A 21126-nucleotide genomic window follows, 5' to 3' on the forward strand; every position below is an offset into this window, starting at 1 on the left:
TGTCAGGAGAGGCAAGAGCTCCCTGAACTTCTTCCAACCACTTCTCACCCTAACCACAGAGCTAGCTCCAGCCCCACCTCCAGCACACAACATGTCTCCCAAATAACAAAACTCTTCCACACACTCAAGAGATTCACCAGCAAGTTCAATCCTTTCACGTCTGACAATCTCCACCTGCTTACGCCATACACCTAAAATCAGCATTATCTCGCAGTCTACCTCTGATACCACTACATCTATTATGCACCCATTTATCACAAACACCGCACAAGATGGAATTACTTCCCACGCCCTTGTGGCAAACTGGACATGGCCACTCTCCCTCATCTTTGACAGTACCGCCATCAACCCTTGATATCATCACTTTTGTTTTATCTGCATTTTCCCCTAAACCCTTGTGCCCCATACCATCTCTCCACTTTCTAAACCTTTCCTCCGCCTCCCTTTCGTTCTCTGCAATCAACACAAAATCATCAGCATACAAAAACTCCCACGGGAGTCGGTTTCTGAAGTCACATGAAAGGGCTTCAAGTACCATGATAAACAACATGGGACTCAAGACTGACCCCTGATGCACACCAACATTCACGCAAAACTCATCACTCAAATCTCCATTCACTCTTAACTGGGTGTGAGCACCCACATACATAGCCATAACCACCCTAACCAGCCACTCCTCCAAGCCAAGCTTTCTCATTGCCCACTTCACCACCTCTCTAGGGACTCTGTCAAAGGCCTTTTCCAAATCAACAAAAACAAAATACAGATCCCTTCTCCTACCAATATATTTTTCCTGAAGCTGTCGAACAATGAATATAGCATCAGTGGTCCCCCTACCTGGCATAAACCCAAACTGCATCTCATCAATATTCACTCTTTCTCTAATCATACCTTCTAAAACTCTCTCCATTACCTTCATTATCTGATCTAAAAGCTTTATACCTCTATAATTTCCTCTTTCCAGGGCATCACCCTTCCCTTTATACACATTTACAATTACACTCTTCAGCCAATCATCTGGGACAACACACTCATAAATAATCCTATTTATCAGGTCAATGACTAATCTCATCCCTATATCGCCTGAGGCCTTCAACATTTTGGCAGTCAACCCAGACACACCTGCTGCCTTCCCCACCTTCATCCTGCCTAGTGCCTCACTCACAGTAGCAGCATCAATCAAAGGCCAAGGGCCAGACACTGGATCTGCTGGCTCCAAACCTTCCCTGTCCCAGTCAAACTCCTCATTCAACAACTGGTTATAATGCTCTCTCCATGCATCTTTAATATCCTCACTGTTCACCACTACCCTTCCTTCATCATTCTTCGCACACTGCTCACTTATAATATCCCGATTATCCCTCTTCACCTGACCTGCCACTCTAAATATCATATTTTTCCTTTCCCCATGATTTAGGTTATCAAGTAATAGTCTCTGTGACTCAGACTTTGCCCTGTATGCCTCTCTTCTAGCCCTCTGCTTGGCAGCCAAATATTCCTCTTTGCTACCACCCTTCTTCCATTCCCGGAAAAGCCTTCTTTTCTCCTTAACTGCAGCTTCTACACCCTCATCCCACCACCAAGTTACTTTATGTCTTGGTGGTCCTCTTGTCCAACCGCATGTTACATCAGTAACTCTCAAGAGATTGTTCTTGAGGGCTGTGTACTGTTCATTAATGCCTCTGTCTACAGCTCCCTGTTCAGCCACCACTCTCCTCAACTCGCTATAGAAGGCATCCCTTACTATTTGTTTTTTCAGCTTCCATATTTTCCTCCTAGGTACATAAGTCCTCTTTTTCATCACTTGTTCTTTAAGCACCATATCACAAATCAATAGTTTGTGCTGCTGCACACACTCCTTACTTCCTATAACTTTAACATCCCTCACTAACCTCCTATCGGCCCTCCTAACCAGATAATAATCTATCTGACTGCTATTTCCCCCAGACTCCTACGTAATTAACCTACTGTCTCTTTTTTCCTAAAATATGTGTTGCACACAATCATGTCCGTTGCCTCCCCAAACTCGAGTATCCTTTCCCCTTCTGCATTCCTTATACCATATGCACATCCCCCATGCACTCCTTCATAACCTTGTGCTGCTTCACCTACATGACCATTTAAGTCCCCTCCCAAAATCACTATCTCATCATCCCGCATACTCCCATGATATTTAGGTGTGCAAAGCCAGTTCTTTGCCTTCTTTACCCCCTCACAGCTGTTGACTTTATAAAAGGTTTTGTTTACCCCTGTATGGAGTACAACTCACATATGTGGGTCAGCTCCCCACACACACCCATGGGTGGAGTCAAAGGCTTTTCATCTCATCAACTCCTCTCCTCCTACAGCTGATCTTCAACCTCTCTCTCATCCCTACACTTGCATCTTTACATTCTCACTGCTTCATTGGTCACTGTTCTTCTGAGCAGTCTGCCTGCATCCCCTCACCATTATGGCAGGCGCATAGCACTCATCTGGCAGTGCACTCGCACCACTTTTCTGTCCAGCTCTTTAATGCAGGAGTTAATCAATACACTCATTAATTCACGTATGCAAAAAGTCAACTTTAGAACTGTCTGCCCCAGTCTGTATTTCTTTCTGTGTATAATCTCCAGTCATTTTAAGCACAATGTGTTGAGGGAGCTCAAAATGTACAGATTCTCTCTCTCTCTCTCTCTCTCTCTTTTTTTTTTTTTATAGATAATTCAGGAAGATTTTGGAGTAAGGAAAAGAAATGAGAAGATGTGAAAACAAAGGTGGTGGAAAGATAGTAGCCTCACCATAGAAGCCAGACAGGAAAGGATGAAGATTGGCACTGTCAGATAAATTATATCATATACTGATGTTTTATGCTTTTTTAGTACAGTGAGTCCTTGATAAACGAAAAACCGAAGTACGAATTTTCGATGTTGCGAAAGCGATGAATATAGGACAAATTCCACAATACGAAAGTATCTGTCTCAACGATACGAAAGGAAATACGAAAGTTTCAAAATGGACACTTGCTTGCGGTGAGGAAATGAACTAACCCATCTCTGGTAAACAATTTTTCACACACTTCTCAGTTGAGTCCACGGTTTCGGGACAATTCGCCATCACCACAGTTCCGCGTCATTTATTTACATATCAATTTATTTAGCAATTACAGGTCTCTCTTGCTTTATGATCAGTATGTGTTCCTAGAAATGCAAACATATACCAAGTTATTGGACAGCGAACTTAAGGTTTAATGGGAATAATAGGGATGTGTTCCTGGACTTGTATATGAGAAACCCAGCACCCATACAAGTGATCTAATATGCAATAATGGCGATGCTTTATGTGCTGCAGTGCATCTGAATCGTATTTGAATGTACATTTGCAGATACAGTATAAAGACATGAAATAGCATAAACAACAACATGAAATATGGTACAGTATGAAGAACAGGAAAAATAGTAATGTCCTGGGCACTGACGAACACAGACACACGGAGTTTGTAAGCTGAACGAGCGCGTGGGTGAGACTAGGCAGTGATGTGGTTTTGGGACAATTCACCGTCAAGTCAGTTCACCATCACAAAAATAACAAGATAATTTGCCATCCTTAATGAAGACAGCAATGGGTGATGCTAGAATAAAATTAAGAGGTGACTACATTGAGGAAGAAACAAGTTAATTATTGACTAAAAGTGCAACATATAAATAATATCCAAAGCCTATGCTATTGAACATAGACTTTGATGGATCCCCCTGGAATATAGTTATTAAAGTATTGATTAATTAATAATAAGTATATTTATAGAATGACGGGGCATCGTCCATGTTTTGAAGGCGAATTGCCTGATGGCGAATTGACTTGACGGCAAATTTTCTCAGAACCAGTGATGCTTGGTTGGTGGAAGCACAGGAAACTGCGTGCGCAGGTTGGGTATGCCTCGCAACTCTCAGGTGATCTGCCTGTGAGCAGGGGATTTCTCCACATCACCCATCGTAAATGCATTGGGGGGGGGGGCTTAATCTTAAAACAAATGATTGGTATTAAAAGAGAACGATCGTAAATGTGAAATATCGTAAAATGAAACATCGTACAATGAGAGAGATCTGTATATCAGTTTTCGAGTTATATAAGTTATGAAGGAGATGGTGGTTTATTCTATTTATAATAAATGTAAAATATGATATCAAATAGTTGGTATTAGCGGAAAAAAATATAAATGTATTGAAACGTGAATCAGGTGACGTACGATGTTTCACATCATTGTTTAACATAAGGCTACATATAAGACATTGGCATTTATATAAATGCCTAATCACCTCAAGTGAACGATAGACATACTCAAAAATTATATGAATAATCTTCACATTACATATACATTCTCAGCTAATCAATCAATCTCAACCTACTGCATCCAAAAATTACAATAAAAATTACTGAAGACAGCTATGGGCGATGCCAAATTATAATTCAAAGTCTACTACAGCAAGGCAGAAGCAAGTTAATCTGCGACTGGCATGTAGCACCCGTCTAGCAGCAAACTCTCATCCCTTTTCTGTCCAGCTCTCTAATGCAAGAGTTAACCGTTACTCCCAGTCCTTCATTTATGCAATGGGTCAACTCTGGAACTGTCTCCCTCTGTCTGTATTTCCTGCTTCCTATAATCTCCAGTCTTTCAAATGCAGTGTGTCCAGGCATCTCGAAATGATCGGATCTTCAATTTGGCTCTCTTTTGTATTTTGTTTTTCTCTTGGAGGGAACAATTTTGTGGGCCCGCAGCCTTTGGTTTCTTCTTCCTCACATAAAAAAAGAAAAAGTTAATTATTGACTACAAGTGCAAATTATAAATATCCAAAGCCTACACTGTTGATAGCTCCCCATGAAATTAGTTATTATAGTATTAATCAAATAATATTAAATATATGTATAGAATGACGGGGAATCGTCTCAGGTGTGAATTGTCCTGATGGTGAATCGTCCATGTTATAATGGCGTCCGTAGCTTCACTGTATGTGAGGATATTTTTGCAGCTTTACAACTTTTCATACTGTTTAGACATGCCTCCCAAGCACCCTGCATTATCTCCAGCATCAGGGGAACCTGTTGCAAAGAAGCAGCAGCACCGTACTCTAACTTTAGAGAGGAAATTGGAAATTATAAGATGCCACGAGGACGGGCAGGGAGTCTCGGAGATTGAGCGTTCTCTAGGCCTTGCAGCTTCCACCGTTGGGATTGTGACCAAGAAAAAGGAGATGTACGGTACAAGAAAATGGCCACCTCATTCTCTACATCTACAGGTATTACAGTACTTACCTCTGCAATATTACGTACTTCGAAATAGGAGGAGTAAAGTTTAGGTGGGGGGTCTGAGGGGGTCCTAGAACGCATCTCCCCCTTTCTGTGTATATTTCAATGGGGAAAATTATTCCGATATACGAAATTTTGAATTACAAAAGGTTTTTTCGGTCCCTATCCCTTTCTTTTATCAAGGACACACTGCACTGTAAATTTTATATATACAGGTATGCAGTAAAAGTTCATTAATCCAAACATTGATAATCCGAAAATCCCAATAGCCTAATCCAAGTTTTTGAAGAAGGCCGACAAAATCTCCAAAAGTAAAAAAATTCAAATTTAAACATTCAAACTGGGTGCCTATGCGCTGGAGTGCCAAGTGATGTGGTCATGGAAGTTTCATGGAAGAAAGCTTCTGTATACATTTATAAACTGGTGCATTTTGTTGAACAGAATAATCATTACAATGGGGCTGAGGTAATCAGTTTCCATATCTTGTGAAACAAGTTCTACAAGAAATGTGCGCAGGCTGTCAGGCAGCCTGGTATCCGTGACTGGCTGAAGCGCATGAGCAACCAGGCAGGTAAATCCACTGGTGATGACCCAAGACCAGCTACCCACACTCCAAAGAAGGCACCTCAAGGAACCCTAGAAGAAGCAGGTAGTCCTGTGCCGATGCTCAAGGACGATGAATGAAAGTGACAAAGTGAAATAAACTGTACCGTAGGTTTAAGGAATTTTCCACAGTAATTCATATTAAGTTTTTGTGCTTTTACAATACGTGCATATTATTATTAACCCTGGACTTACTCTCTCTAATTGGATTTACCTGCCCACACCTGCTGTTTTCAACACTATGCATTACAGGTGAGTTAAACAACCCATAACATCTCTTAATTTACCAATTACAGTTCATGTTTTCAGTAAAACATTATTAAGTAAATAATTTGTGTAATACATAATGTTAATATGTGCCATATTGTGTTATGAATGAATGGAAAGTGATCCATTTGGTAAAATTTCAGTTTAAACATTATATTAAGTGTCTTAGGGGCCCCACCCAAAAATCCGAAAAATCATATAATCCGAATGATTCTCCATCCACTGCCATTCGGATTAATGGACTTTTACTGTATGTATGTATATATATATATATATATATATATATATATATATATATATATGTATATACTGTACATACAGTATATATATATATACACGTAATCCCTCTAATATCCGAACACCCAATATCCGAACATCCCCACCAACCGGACACAATCGTCCCGGGATCCAATATTCCCAAAATGGTCCGAAACAGCAAAAAATTCGGGGGAAAAAAAAAAAAAAAAAAAAAAAATTCCCGCCTGTAATTTGAACTTGGCGCGCGGGGCATGGGACAGCTTTGTTGTGGTGCGTTATTCCTCCGACGTCCGCTAGAGCGCCCCTGCATCCTCCCGACTTTCCGCCTGTCTCTCGCCGCGAGTGCACGCTCGTCGTCATGGCTGCCCACGTGCTCGCTTTTGTGGTGGTTCCTTACCTGCTGCAGGCACTCCTGCTGCTCTCGTGCCTCTTATTAGTGTGTGTGATGATGGCCCCGCTGCCTGAGAAGAGGAAGAGAGTAGTGTTGACTCTGGAGAAGAAACGGGAGATATTGGAGAAAGTAGATGCGGGGTGGTCTTCTTCCCGCATCCTCCGCAAGTTCAACCTGGCCCGATCTACTTTGTTCGATATCAAGAGATCCTAAGACAAACTCATGCAGTACACGGCTGACTTCTCGTTGAGAAGCAAACGCAACGTGGAGAGGAAGGTGATGTTTACTCCCAAGTTTGCTGAAGTCGACCGCTCCAAGTTGATTTGATATCGACAGCAACGTCCTGCTGGTGTGATGGTACGTGGTATGGAGCTGAAGGCTGCTGCTGAGAAGTTCGCCAGGCTTCATGACGCCCTAGACTTCAAGGCATCCGAGGGTTGGCTCTTCGCGTTCAAGTTACGGCATGGCCTTACCAACCATAAAGCTCATGGCGAAGCTTTGGACGCTAACGAGGATGGAGTTGACGAGTTTCGACACAAGGTGAAGGGCTTGATTGACAGGGAGGGCCTCACTCTCGGTCAAGTCTACAATGCTGACGAAACTGGTTTATTCTATCGCTCTTTGCCAACGAACACTCTAGCCGAGGAGACGGAGAAACGTGTACCTGGCCACAAGCTCTCCAAGCAACGGATGTCTGCTTTGTGTTGTGCCAATGCTAACAGCATGCACTGGCTTAAGCTTGTTATTGTTGGCCGTGCAAAGCAGCCTCGGTGTCGTCGTTGGGTGATGGATGTCCTTCCTGTCATCTGGTACCATTCTTTGAAGGCATGGTTTACAGCCCAGATCTTCAAAGACTGGTTCCACCGTCACTTTGTCAAGGAGGTCATACATTACCAGACGAAGACACCGGGAATCCTGCACGACCAGGTAAAGGCCCTCCTTCTCCTCGACAATGCACCTGCCCACCCGTGCGACAAGGACTTGGTGACTGAGAATGGCCGGATTAGGTGCATGTTTCTGGCACCTAATACGACTGCTCTCATCCAACCAATGGACCAAGGAGTGATCGTGGCAACAAAGCGCCTATACCGAAGGAAGTTCCTGGACGAGGTGATGGTTGTTCTCGAGGACGAGGACAAGTGCAGGGAGGGATGGGACACGCGAGGCCAGCGGACTTTGGAAAACCTTCGCCGCTACAACATCAAGTCAGCAATCTACAACTGGGCCAGTGCATGGAAGGAAGTCCCTGTTAAGACTCTTAGAAAATGGTTAGTCTTGTCTGCTTCTTGGAACAGATGTAGGGTACGATTTCCTAGGTTTTGACGTGGATGACTTCCATGCACGTCTACGTACGCATGGAGACGATGTTGATGTGGACGATGTGCGTGAGTGGTTGGATGACGACGAGGGCGATCCTGGGTATCAGACATTGTCTGATATCGAGATCGCATCTTCAGTTGCAGGTGTCAGTACCCAGCTTGAAGATTCTGACGAGGACGGCGACGATGATGCGGACTCCTCTCAGAATGACACTATTCCAGCCATCCCCAAGCTGAGCGCACTCTGGGAACACCTAGAGTTTGTTCTCGACTACCTGGAACACCCGGACTGCGACAGGGAGATGGGGCCCTTGGGACTTTTGGAGGAAGTGCGTGCTTTCAGGCAGCGCATCATCAATCGTCAGAATCATCGTTCCTTGCATCAATCAACGATTGACAGTTTTTTCAGGCCCTTGACCCCTGCTGTGCCCAGCCCTGGCTCCACTCTGTTGCCTCCCCAAGACAGGCCCTCATGCTCCGAGCCACAGCCCAGCACATCAGCCACAGTGGAGTCACCGCTCGACGTGAGTTTGCATCTATCTTCAGAGTCATCTGCAGTGGGTACGCCATCACCACGACCCAGCGAAGCACCCCTAGGTCACCTGCCAGTGATACTCTCGGACTTTGACAGTGATTAAACAGCAAGAACTTCTCCACTAGAACACACGGGAATTTACAGTGTTGTGCAGTGAAAAAAACAGTGCGTTGTGTTAAGGATTTACAGTTGTGAGTGAAAAGACAATTTTTGAACTAAATTTAACATAAATAGACATGTTTGTTTTTGCTTTAGAAAATGGTTAGAAGAGTGGGAAAAGTTAAAGTGCAGAGTACAACACTTAGTAAGTTACAATGGAGCATAAGTTAGACAAGAGTGCGCACTGTGAAGAGAACGGACTTCTGAGTGCGAATGACTAAGTTCAGTGCAAGACTTCATGAACAGTGTACTGCAAGTGCTTCAGGAAATCCTTCTTACTGTCAGAGTCTGAGAGGAGGCGGTTATTCATCGAGATGGCCTTAGACTTGCTGTAAGTAGGCAGAATGTTTCATACTGTACGTTTTTCCATACTATACTTACCTCAAACACCTCATTTCACTCTTTAATGTCCTTTATTGGTGTGAATAGGGTGTTAGGAGCTATGCATGTGCAGTAGGAAGGTGTTTTTCTGAGTTAGGCTAGGTTAGGGTCCATAAGTACCAGTCCAGGAGCCTGGGACTTGTAAGTAACCAAAATGTTGAATAATGTATGAATTTACCTCAAAAACCTCATTTTATGCTTCTTTTGCATTTATTTCAGTCTTTTATGTGCCTTATTGGTGTGATTTGGGTCTTAAATAGGTGCTATGCATGTCCAGAGGGATTTATATAGGTGTTTCTCTGAGTTAGGGTCCATAAGTACAAGTCCATAAGCTGGGGCCCAATATCCGGACAGGACCGCTATCTGGACCTGCCTATGGCCCTATTACGTCAGATATTGGAGGGATTACTGTATATATATATATATATATATATATATATATATATATATATTTATATATGTATACAGCAAATCCTCGTATTTGGACGCATTTTACTTCGATGCCTCGTTTTTCGCGTAAGAAAAAAGTTTCCGAGTTGTCTCACAATTCGATGCTCCCAGCCGGCAGCCAATACTCAGCAGACAATGCCTACTGATGCTCAGTCTAGGCACTGTCCATTTTTGTATGCAACTGTTTTCCATGATGTTTTCACAGCAGGTTCAGTAGGGCAGTAGACACACGAGAGTTTGTTATTGTTTATGATCGTAATGTACGATCTTCAGCTGTGTCATGAATACACGATAGGTCCAGCTGGACAGTAGACACACATGAGATTGTTATTGTTTGTGATTGTAACTTACACTCTTCAGCTGTGTTGTGCTTCTGTTTCATAACAAAGAATTGTTACATGTTTCTCGTAACACTATTTATTTTCATTTTGATGGACAGATACCTGAAATGGATGTAAAATAAAACTTATCGATATTTAAGGAAGGAAAGAATAATAACCGTCCCATTACAGAGATGGTAGACTTAGCCCACCAATTTTTTATTCTATTTGACCATATTACAGCCTCTCTTCCTTGTATCACTTAGTAAAATAATATTGTTGTAATTTCTCCCTTCCTTTTAGTGACAAAGAGAGCACTAAATGACCGGGGTTTAGTTGACCTTCCTTGATGTCGAAAATTAAATAATCTGGTGAATAATGGCAGCTTTTCCTTGGTTAGTGACATCGGGAACTAGCCCATCCACTCGCAACACACCTTCGCTTGCCACTCAAGCCAGTTTTCACTTTATTTCTGGTATGGATTTTTGGTGTTGCAGCACTTTATAACAGTTTTAATGTCTTTTCAGGCACATGTTTATTGTGTTATGCTGTTTTAGCAGTAGCAGACACTTTTTATTTAATTTTGGGTGGGGCCTGTTTGGTGTTACAGTACTTTCTGATAGAGTAGGTACGTGTCCTATCGAAACGCTCCTCTGTTTTTCCCACTGATTCTTAACTTCACACCTTGACGTTTCACGATTCGTGAGGTTTTGGCGGAACATCCAAGCAGCGAAAAACGAGGATATGCTGTATATATATATATACACAGTAAAACCACCATATAACGGACTTCAGTACACCGGAATTCGCTTTTATCGGACTCAAGGAGCTACCAGACTAAATTCCTATATATATCGGAAAAAGTCCAATAAAGTCAGAAGCAGTCTGGACTGCCTGACCACTTCAGGTATGTTCACCGTGATCAGGTAAATAAAGGACATGTTTACCAGTGTATAATATAGTATTATTATTTACATTATATTATACCATTTGCTTAATGAAGTGAAGTTATAACACAGTACAGTACCGCAATGGCAGTCAAAACAGTTTAAAAATTGTTCATGCAATCTGGACTAATGTCTGATATACAGTATTGGAAAATGTACGGATTAGCAGGGGGAAGTCTGGATGTCGTTTTTATCGGAATTTCGCATTTTTCGGAATTGTTTCGGCCCCAATTATTCCGTTATAATGAGGTCTTCTATCTATCTATCTGTTGCCAGATGCCATAATCCTGTAAGGGGTGGCCATTTGACTTTGAGTTATTTGTTTTACGGAGAGGAGCATTAACCTTCCACCAACCCACTTGTTGACATGTAGGGAGCACGTATGGTTTGGTTATACGGTTACCACCCAGCATTCTGGATGGTTTCTTGGCTTACAAGAAATCATTTGGCTTGTCACTGAATGTAAAGCCACCTGTAAAGGAAAGAAAAGCAATAAGAAGTTACTGTATATATATAAAGACTCCAACATACTGTACCTGCATGCATCAGACTTGGTCACTTAATGGTGGCATTAAGTGACCAAGTCTGATGCATGCAAGTATGTTGGAGTTGATATATATATATATACACACACACACACACACACACACACACACACACACACACACACACACACACACATCATCCAATCCTACATTGCCCCATGAGGAGCGTAGGAGCCTGGGGCTAACCAGTTGGTCCTGACATTTAAGATGAGAGTGACCAGCCTCACTCATCCCTGAGTGGCATTACATGAGCAATCAACCCCAACCACTCCTTGGATATAAACCTTCACCGGCTCAATCCAATTGGAGCGCAATAATTACTCACTAAACCACCAGGCGCCAAAATTTGGTTATATGGTTACCACCCAGCGTAGTAAATGGTTTCCTGGTGTACAGGATACCATTTGGCTTGTCACTCAGTGTAGAGTCACCCACAGGCAGAAGGAAGATGAAAGAATGAAGGAAAGAGAGACTGAAGAGGGAGTGTAAAGTCACCCGTAGGCAGAAAGATAAGGAAAGAATGAAGTAAAGGAAGACAGAAGAGGATGGAAGGAAAGAAGGATGGAGGAGAGGAAAGGGCAGACACCCGACAGCAGCACTACATCAAGTGAGTGAATGATGAGTGCCCCCACCTACAACAAATATATATATGTATATATATCTATCTATCTATCTATATACCTAGGCTGCTTCCCCCAAGGAAATATATATATATATATAAGGTTGCTTATATATATATATATATATATATATATATATATATATATATATATATATATATATATATATATATATAAGCAACGTTGGGTCTGGTTAGTACTTGGATGGGTGACCGCCTGGGAACACCAGATGCTGTTGGCATCCCTATGTGTCAAGTGGGGTTGGTGGAGGATTAGTGCCCCTCCCTGTAAAACAATTAACTCTAAGCCATTGGCCACCCCGCTTGGGATACATGGCGTCTGGCAATGAATGAATGAATATGTATATATATATATATAAATATATATATATACACACACACACACAGTAGAACCTCTTTGGTCCGGACCCCTTTGATCTGGATTTCTTTTAATTTGGAAAAAATTTAAAAATAATAAGCTCCAAAAATATGTTGAAAGTAATTCTAAAGTCATTTTCAGTATCGGCGCGGAAAGCGATCGTCATTCGTTTAGTCTCAGATCACCTTAGGTCGCAACATGGGCGCCTGTTTAACCCCTACACCGCGGGCATGTTTACCGATGTTTTGCGTATGCCGCGGGGTTATTCGGGCTCCGACAGACTCTCAAAAAATATTTGCCAAAAATCAGTTAATAGTCCTAGAATATTAAAATTACATATGTTTATGGCACATACCTTCAGCTTTCTCCTGGAATGTTTGTTGAGCCTTCGTCAGTTACCGTAGGACTTGTGGAGACCTCTGAAGTTGGGTAACGAAGTCTCCACTTTACACTTCCCGACAACCTGTAATATGATTACCACAGCCAGATATTAACACTATAAACACTACTCTATGATTTTCAAGTAGTTTGGGATCCATACTCCAAAAAAAAAAACACTTTGAAAGCAATGAAAATTACGAGCGCGTTTGACCTTCCCACTTGCGCTAGTTCGCTCTTGGTACTCTGTCATTTATTATTCATAAAACCCCTCACACTTTATATTTCTATTACTATATAACACTTATATATATCTACAGTCTTTATCCATAAGTTTCCTTCAGTAGTATTAGTTTATTGTCACTGTAGGGATTCAATTTCTTTCAGTAAAATACGTAGCATTCACTTTCTCGTCCTGTATACTAGCATTGAGAGTGAATGTCACTTTCATCTTCACTCTCATAACTCATAGTATTCAGACATTCATTTCATTCGTTCATTGCCAGACGCCATGTATCCCAGACGGGGTGGCCAATGGCTTAGAGTTAATTGTTTTACAGGGAGGGGCACTAATCCTCCACCAACCCCACTTGACACGTAGGGATGCCAACAGCATCTGGTGTTCCCAGGCGGTCACCCATCCAAGTACTAACCAGACCCAACAGTTTCATTACTCCTAGGGTATATACTCGTATTCTTATAATACTACTCATTTACATTTCTATTTACGTTCTCTATTTTATTTACGTTATTTACATTTCTATTTTATTTACACTGTGTTATGCACTGTCACGTGAAGTAACTTATAAAACTATTTTCCATTGTTCACGTATATTTACATTCATTACTTTCACTTGCTGTTTACACATTATTTACACATTATTTACAATTCCATTTGCACTGTTTTACTCAATAGAAAGATCGTAGTCACTCTTTTATCAATTGTCAGCCCTTTACCTCTTTCCACACGAGGTTTAGTAGGGGGTAAAGGTCACAGGGCCCTTTGCATGGGGGTGAAAAAGTCCCTGAAGTCAGCAAGACGAAACAGACGTACCTCCACTTCGGAAGATGAGAGTAAACTGCTAAGGGAGGGCCGGGTGGAGGCCTACTTAGGGGATATTCAGGACTACCAGTGTTAGCTCTTGAAACAGCTATGTATAGCACTGAAATGATTGGCAGGAAATCTAGACAATACATTATAAATTAGGTAGTTCCAGGTGAATGTAAATATCACTTAGGCTTCTCCCTTCCCTTCTTATATGTATATTAATTACGAAAATAGATTATACGGCATATTTCAAGGGGAAAAAAACAGCGAAAATTAGCGAACAAGTGCATGTGAGGTGTTGTCAGGTGATAATTAGCCAATTCCAGGTGTATGGCACTCTCACTTACCTTATTTCTTTCTTGTATATATTATTTGGTATAAGAATAGGGCATAGGGCGTATTTCAATGGATGAAATCAGTGAAAAATTCCAGGGAAGATTTACTTAGTGTAGCACGGCCGGGCAGGCGAGAGGATAGGGTAATGGAGGGGGGGTAGGGAGGGGAGTCAAGAACAGGGAGAAATGGCTAAATTGTCAACAATGGATGGGAGTACAGATGAGATTAGGAGTGCTGACTAGTGTTGGACATTGACAGTAATGATAGATGATACAAGCCCCCACTTGGAAGCCCTGGTGAATTCAAAATAACACAGAATCACAAAAGCGACGCCCCGCGGTATGATCCCTTGCTCCCAAGCGTCACGAAAGTGACGCCCCACGGTTAAGGGGTTAAACACACGCTAGCATTCGTTCCATCAACTAGTTCACCAACCATTTATATTTTTACGCCGTATTTCAAAAGTTAATCCTCCTTACCATGCCCCTTAATGCAAGTGTAGCTTCTGTAATGAATAAAGGTGTTAAAAGAAGGAGTTTGCTTACACAAAAATGGGTCAGAATATTGTGCAGTGTTTAATGATTACTGTAGGTTATTTTTTGTGCTTAAATGTGCTTTATTTGTACATTAAACATTAGCTTCTTGCCCATATGGACATTATCAATATGCCAAAGATGACAATGTATTTTTTGCCTACATAAGTTTTATTTTTATTCCAAATATTACAGTTAATTAATTAATTTATTTTTTTGCCTACACAGGCCTTAGTCACTTACTACAATTTAAAATATAGGCTAGTTTCTTGTCATGGCCTTACCTGTAAATTTTGCAATACAAAACTATCATATATGATTAGTTTGGTTATTTTAGTATCCTTTCATCTTTTGCATTTACATAGGGTTGACATATGCCATATATGTTAATTATTAACAAACATACCAAATGTAGATAGTTTTTGGTATGAACTGGAGATTACCCTGATGGTCCGGACAATCTGCTAATTCGGACAACCCTTCCCCCCATATAGTCCGAATGAGAGAGGTTGTATATATACTGTATATATATATAAAGACTCCAATATACCTGCATGCATCGGACTTGGTCACTTAATGGTGGCTCTCCACACTGCTCAATCTCAGGTGGCCTCCCCATGCAGTCCCTGAGGTCATACTCTATGGTCTTGTCCCAAGTCTTTTGGTCTGCCTTTCGCAGCCTACCAGTAACATTCACACCTTTCATCTTCAGCACCCATTTGTCATCTTCAGTCTTCTTCGCATGTTCGAGCCATTTCAGAGTACCCCTCCTCATCACATCACTAATACGTACAAGTCCCATCCTTCCTCTCAACTCTTCTGTCGCAGTCCTAACCGGCCCAGGCTTTTCATTCAAGAACACACCAGACATCCATCTAATTATTATCGCTTTGTACACTTGAGCCATTGAATTTCCTCTTCCTTTACTGCCCAAGCCTCATTACCATACAGCATTACACTCCGAACACATGTTGCATACAGGAACCTCTTAGCTTGGAGGGAGAGCCCTGTCAACATCAAGAGAGGCAAGAGCTCCTTGACCTTCTTCCACTCACTCCTTACCCTAGCTCCAGCCCCATCTCCAGCACATATCATGTCCCACAAATAACAAAAGTCCTCCATACACTCAGAGGACACTCCAGCTGGGTCAATCCATTCCCACCTAATTGTCACTATATGTTCTCCTTTATGCATTGCACACATGAAATCATCGTTATTTTACATCTTGCCACTACATCTCCTATGCACCCACTTATCACAAGCATTGTACAAGATAGAGTTACTTTCTCACACCCTTGTGGCAAACTGCACATGGACATACTCCCTCTGGTTTGACAGAACAGTACTCCTGCCAGCTCTAGGTATCATCACTTCAGTTTTATCAGCATTTACTCTCAAAACTTGCTTCCCCATACCATCTTTCCACTCCCTTTATATTTTCTCTGCCACCTTCTCATTCTCCGCTGTCAACACCAAGTCACTGGCATACAACACCTCCCATGGGAGTCTAGTTCTGAAATCACTTAAGAGGGCTTCAAGCACTATGATTAATAGTAAGGGATTTAAAACTGACTTCTATGCATGCCAATATTCACAAAAAAATCATCACTTTGACCTGCCCTCACTCTCACGTGGGTGCATGCAGCAGGACACTCATATATAACTGAATTTATTAAATCAGTAGGGAAACTCAGTGATCAAGAAAGACCTCCTTGAATTTATTGTATCTGTAGGTAAACCCACTTAGAAATCAAGAAAGAACTCCTCAGGTAAGGTTGAAACAAATATTAAATCCAGAGCAGTGTGAGAACAAGTAGACACAGATGTGATAACAGTATGCCAGTGAGTAAGGATCCTTACATTACAGGCGCTGCCAAAAAAAAAAAAAAAGGCAATTAGGTTCACAGAATGTGAGAGTGTAAGGTATATACTGTAGTGTCAAAGATGGTCTTAGTTCTGGCACTCTTTGTCAGATGGAACTGCTAGAATTTATCACTGTTATTTTACTTACAAGTCCAGTGGAGTTTCAGCACCTTTCTCCTCAATTCTGGCTTTGTTGAGATGGTCCCCCCTCCCTAACCATTATGCTTGAGTATTGTCATTAATGGCAGTTGAACAACATTTACTTAAGTGTTGTAGTTATCAACTGATATGCTGTACATTGAGTGACAAGCCTAATGGTTTCCTTAAAGCCAGAAATCCATTTACAACACTGGGTGGTAACCCTGTAACCAATCCATATGTGTTCCCTATGTTAGCAAGTGGGATGATGGATGGTTAGTTCCCCTCCCTGTAAGACGACTGACTCAAAGACAAATGGCCACCCATTATGGGATTATGGCATCTGGCTATAGACAGATAAAAATAGATTTCCATTAACGTTTGTAATGAAATGCTGTTTTAATAAATGTTATGGTTTTGCTGATTATACTGTATGTATTCTCTCCCCATAGAAAGGAGATCCCAACCAAGCGAGTGCGACGGTGGGCATTTAGTGTACAAGAGTTACTCAAAGACCCACTAGGGAGAGAGCAGTTCGTCAAGTTCCTCGAAAAGGAGTTTAGTGGAGAAAATTTAATGTAAGTAATCAGCTGCTGTGAAGAGAGTTATGATGGAGCATAGCCTATTTCTCTGATTTAGCTTTAATCAGTGATTTTCTGGCACATCTTACACCCTCTTCAGTCATGCACCATTTCCTTTGTGTGTTTAGTTCCATCCCTGTTTTTCCCATTTCATTTGATTTCCATTTGATCTTGAAAAAGAGTTTCTCTTAGTTTAAAATGTTTAAACCTAGTAAACCAAAGTGGAAACTCAGAGTTTATTACCATTTTGAAATTAGTTTTGCAAAAACTACTTCTTGATCATATTAATCTAACATACTATAGTTCTAGCCATGTGTCTCTCTTTGTGTTTAGTGCAGCCACAACCAGAAAAAGATTGCAGTAAAATTTGGCAGGATGGTTGCAATTGGGTCATAGGTGGACCTGTTTCAGTTTCATGTGGATTTAAATTTTCTGAAGGGATGTTTGGATCCCCATTGATTGTCCCCATTGGCTTTACATCATGCAGAACACATTGAGCAGAAGTTGTCTGGCACTGACACAGCTATTCATTGGTTTCAAGCAGTGGGAGATGTGGTTGAAACATGGCCCTCATTTGAACAGTCAAATATCACACAAAATCTTGTTTTCTTCAACCAAACACATATTATTGGCAATGATGTCTATCTATCTATCTATCTATTGCCAGACGCCATAATCCCGTATGGGGTGGCCATTTGACTCTGAGTTATTTGTTTTACAGGGAGGGGCACTAACCCTCCACCAACCTACTTGACACGTACTGTACAATTTTGCATATAATGGTGCAAAAACTATTGCAGGCAGATGCATAGTTTTTTAGCCAGTCATGTGTAAATGAAACAACTCATGCCAGGTGGGGGGAAAGCTTGAATTGCTTAAAATTGGCCATTTTCAACACGATTATGATACTTGAAATTTACATATAAGAATATACAGTGATTTGGCACTGTTGGCACTGGTGCTGTATTGCAGTTGAGCTGTGTACACAGATTTCCCTTAACTTGAAACCAATCCCGTGTAGCTGCACGTGATTGAGATTCGAGAGCGAAGCACTTGTCCCTTTTGTGTGAATAGTCCTTCTGAAGAAGAAAATTTTCATTACCCATCCTACTGAATAGGTTAATGGAAAATGTACCAGAACTCTTCAGTATTAAAAGGTGTCCCATAAGTTGGAAAAAGAAAAATATATGGTAAGAAAAAGAAAAGTGGTATCATTGTTGTGAAAAGATAGGTATGAACATTAACCCTGGTTTTATGAAAGAATTATTACCCAAATACAGTCGCGCCCCAGCATGAAATTGGGTTACATCAAATCAAGACATTGCATACTGAGGTTGATATAGCATGGGTTCAGTGGGAATAGGGAGGGGGCCACAGGCCGCCTAAAATTACCTCCCACCTGGCTTGAGTTGTTACCAAGGACCCCTCCCTTTGAAGTTGGAGGGTAAACGATGCGGTGTTTCCAAGTCACAAGTTGTAGTACTTCACACTCAAAATGTTATCTCTCCATTTGATATCGCATGCTGCACCATTGGTGATCCTCTTGCTCTGCCATTTTAAGATAGTGGTGCTATTTTGATATCCATGTAAACAGTGGGTGTGTAAACAGTGGGTGGCCATCTTGGCTCAAACATATAACTGTTGGCTTGCATAGGTGGCACATGTCCACACAGGACCATTGTCCTCAGCCATTGAAAAAATTGGATAAGGGTTTTTTGCTGTCATTAACCCAAAACTATCAATCATTCGCATACTCAGCCATCACGCACCGGGGTGTGAGTGTACAAGCTACCCCTGTTATTAATGAGCTCTATATTCCAAAACATCACAGTTTTTTCTTGCAATTGATACAGTACACTGTGCAGTAAACTCTGTAGATATGCAGACTTTGTGTGCATGGAATCCTGTCACATAGTAAAAAAAAAGACACTGTACCAAGGACATCTCTTGCACAGAAAAAGCATGCCCATCACATGGTGGTGCTTGCACAGTTAGTTTCCCAGCCTTTTTAATCCTTTAAATTTCTTTAATGTCACTGTCTTATGTCAGCTTTGCTTCTGTACATTAGGCCATGCCCTTAGGAAGCATACCTGTAATCATTTTAGTTAGGATCCTTGAGGGTTTTTAGTAGGTAAGGTGGGGCCTGTTATAGTTAGTTTTTTCCCACCTTTTCTGATCATCATCATCATCATCATCATCATCATCATCATCATCCAGACCTCATTTCCTACCCTAGGGCAGGGTGAGGAGTAGCAGTGTCCAGATAGCCCAAATTTGCCCAGTCCAATGGGCCATGCTTCCATTCACTCACCATTCAAGCCACCGGAATCCTGGCTGTATCTGATACACCAGAAACATTCAACATGTTCTGTAGCTTCACATATATATATCTGATAGAGTCAATCTGGACACTGTCACATTAAAAAGGGGTGCCAAATCCCTGATCATGCGCCTCTCCTCGCATTATTCATCCAGCCAGCTCGATGTCTTGTCAGTCCCCTAACCTCACCAACTTTCAAACCTCTCTTCCTCATACACTCATTCACCATATCCCGTCACCTTCTCCTTGGCCTACCTTGCCTCCCCCATCCTTCAAATTTGCTCAGATATACGTTTTTCACCACTCTCTTGTTATCCATTCCCCCCACATCACCTTTTTATTTGTTTAAACATCTTTAAAGTCACTGCCATATGTCTGCTTGACTTCTCTTCAGTAGGCTATACCTTTAGGAAGCATATCATTAGTCTAGGTGGGGTCATAATGGGTGTTTAGTAGGCAGAATGGGGTCAGAGGGTTCCTTAATACGGTAGAATTTAATAATGGAATATGGATCTCCACATGCTTGGGCTCCATTTGCATGGTATCATAGGTTAACACTTTATTAATGTATCTGGAGAGTATGTTGTACTGATAATTGATGGTAACTGTACACTTGAGGGTTAGCAGTGGAACATCAGTGGAGATTTTTTTTTTTTCTGTGACCTTGATATAAAAAAAGTTATTTGTTAAGAGGACTGTGGTTGAATTGGTCTGCTATCTCTTTGCTACAGGTGAGTTAACCCCTGCCGTGTTCATCGCCTCATATAAGACAATATGCAGATCACCTTATATGAGGCGATGGGTCTCTGTGCCAGAATTTCAAGCACGAGGAAGCGTCAGTGGTTTCCACGGGAATGTTGAGTCTCCCTGTATCCCACCAGGAGCTGTTGCCAAGCCCTGCCACACTGCAGTTGCCAAATATCACATATTTAGTCATTCAGTTCTCGTTTGTAGCCTAGCAATGGTGGATTCACGCCCATCTACCTCCCATGGTGCTGGCGACATATCATCTCCCTCATACTCACCCAAGAATTGTAAATTACAAAAAGACTAGGGTGATGAAGAGTTTGAGCTCAGAAACACTTGATCTGATGACAAAAAATCAACTTAGTATTAAAAAAAAAAAATCCTAAAACAATGACTCAGGGAAGGTAACCAGGTTGATAAGAATTAGCGTGGCGGGGGTTAATTTAATCACAGCAGATTCTGGCATATACACTTGTGTACAACACATACCTTATTGTTAGAATGAAGGTCCTGTGTGTGGTTCCACTGTCTTTGCATCATCACTATGGGAAGTATTACAGCCGAGAAAAGCCAGTTAAGGGGCCAGATAGAGAAATCTGGTTCAGATGTTTAAGACTAAAGATTTGCCTACCACCCCTTACCTTGAAAGTACTGAACAGGCTGATAGAGAAAGCAAGCCAAAGAGGACTGCCAAGATATCATAGGCAGCTGCTTAACCTGTGGATC

General features: G+C 41.5%; 1 protein-coding gene across 1 annotated transcript in view; it reads left to right on the plus strand.

Moving 5' to 3' along the window:
- The window catches only part of LOC145411804 (regulator of G-protein signaling 7-like), a 344883-nt gene that overhangs the window by 240042 nt on the left and 83715 nt on the right, over positions 1-21126 (plus strand). The window contains exon 10 of the mRNA XM_080281748.1: positions 17205-17330. Coding sequence (XP_080137874.1) covers positions 17205-17330 — 126 coding nt within the window. The remainder of the gene's footprint in view (positions 1-17204; positions 17331-21126) is intronic.

The sequence above is a fragment of the Coenobita brevimanus genome, chromosome 91 (genome assembly GCF_032717465.1).
Source record: "Coenobita brevimanus isolate Jiangsu-jjx chromosome 91, ASM3271746v2, whole genome shotgun sequence".
Classification (NCBI taxonomy): Eukaryota; Metazoa; Arthropoda; class Malacostraca; order Decapoda; family Coenobitidae; genus Coenobita; species Coenobita brevimanus.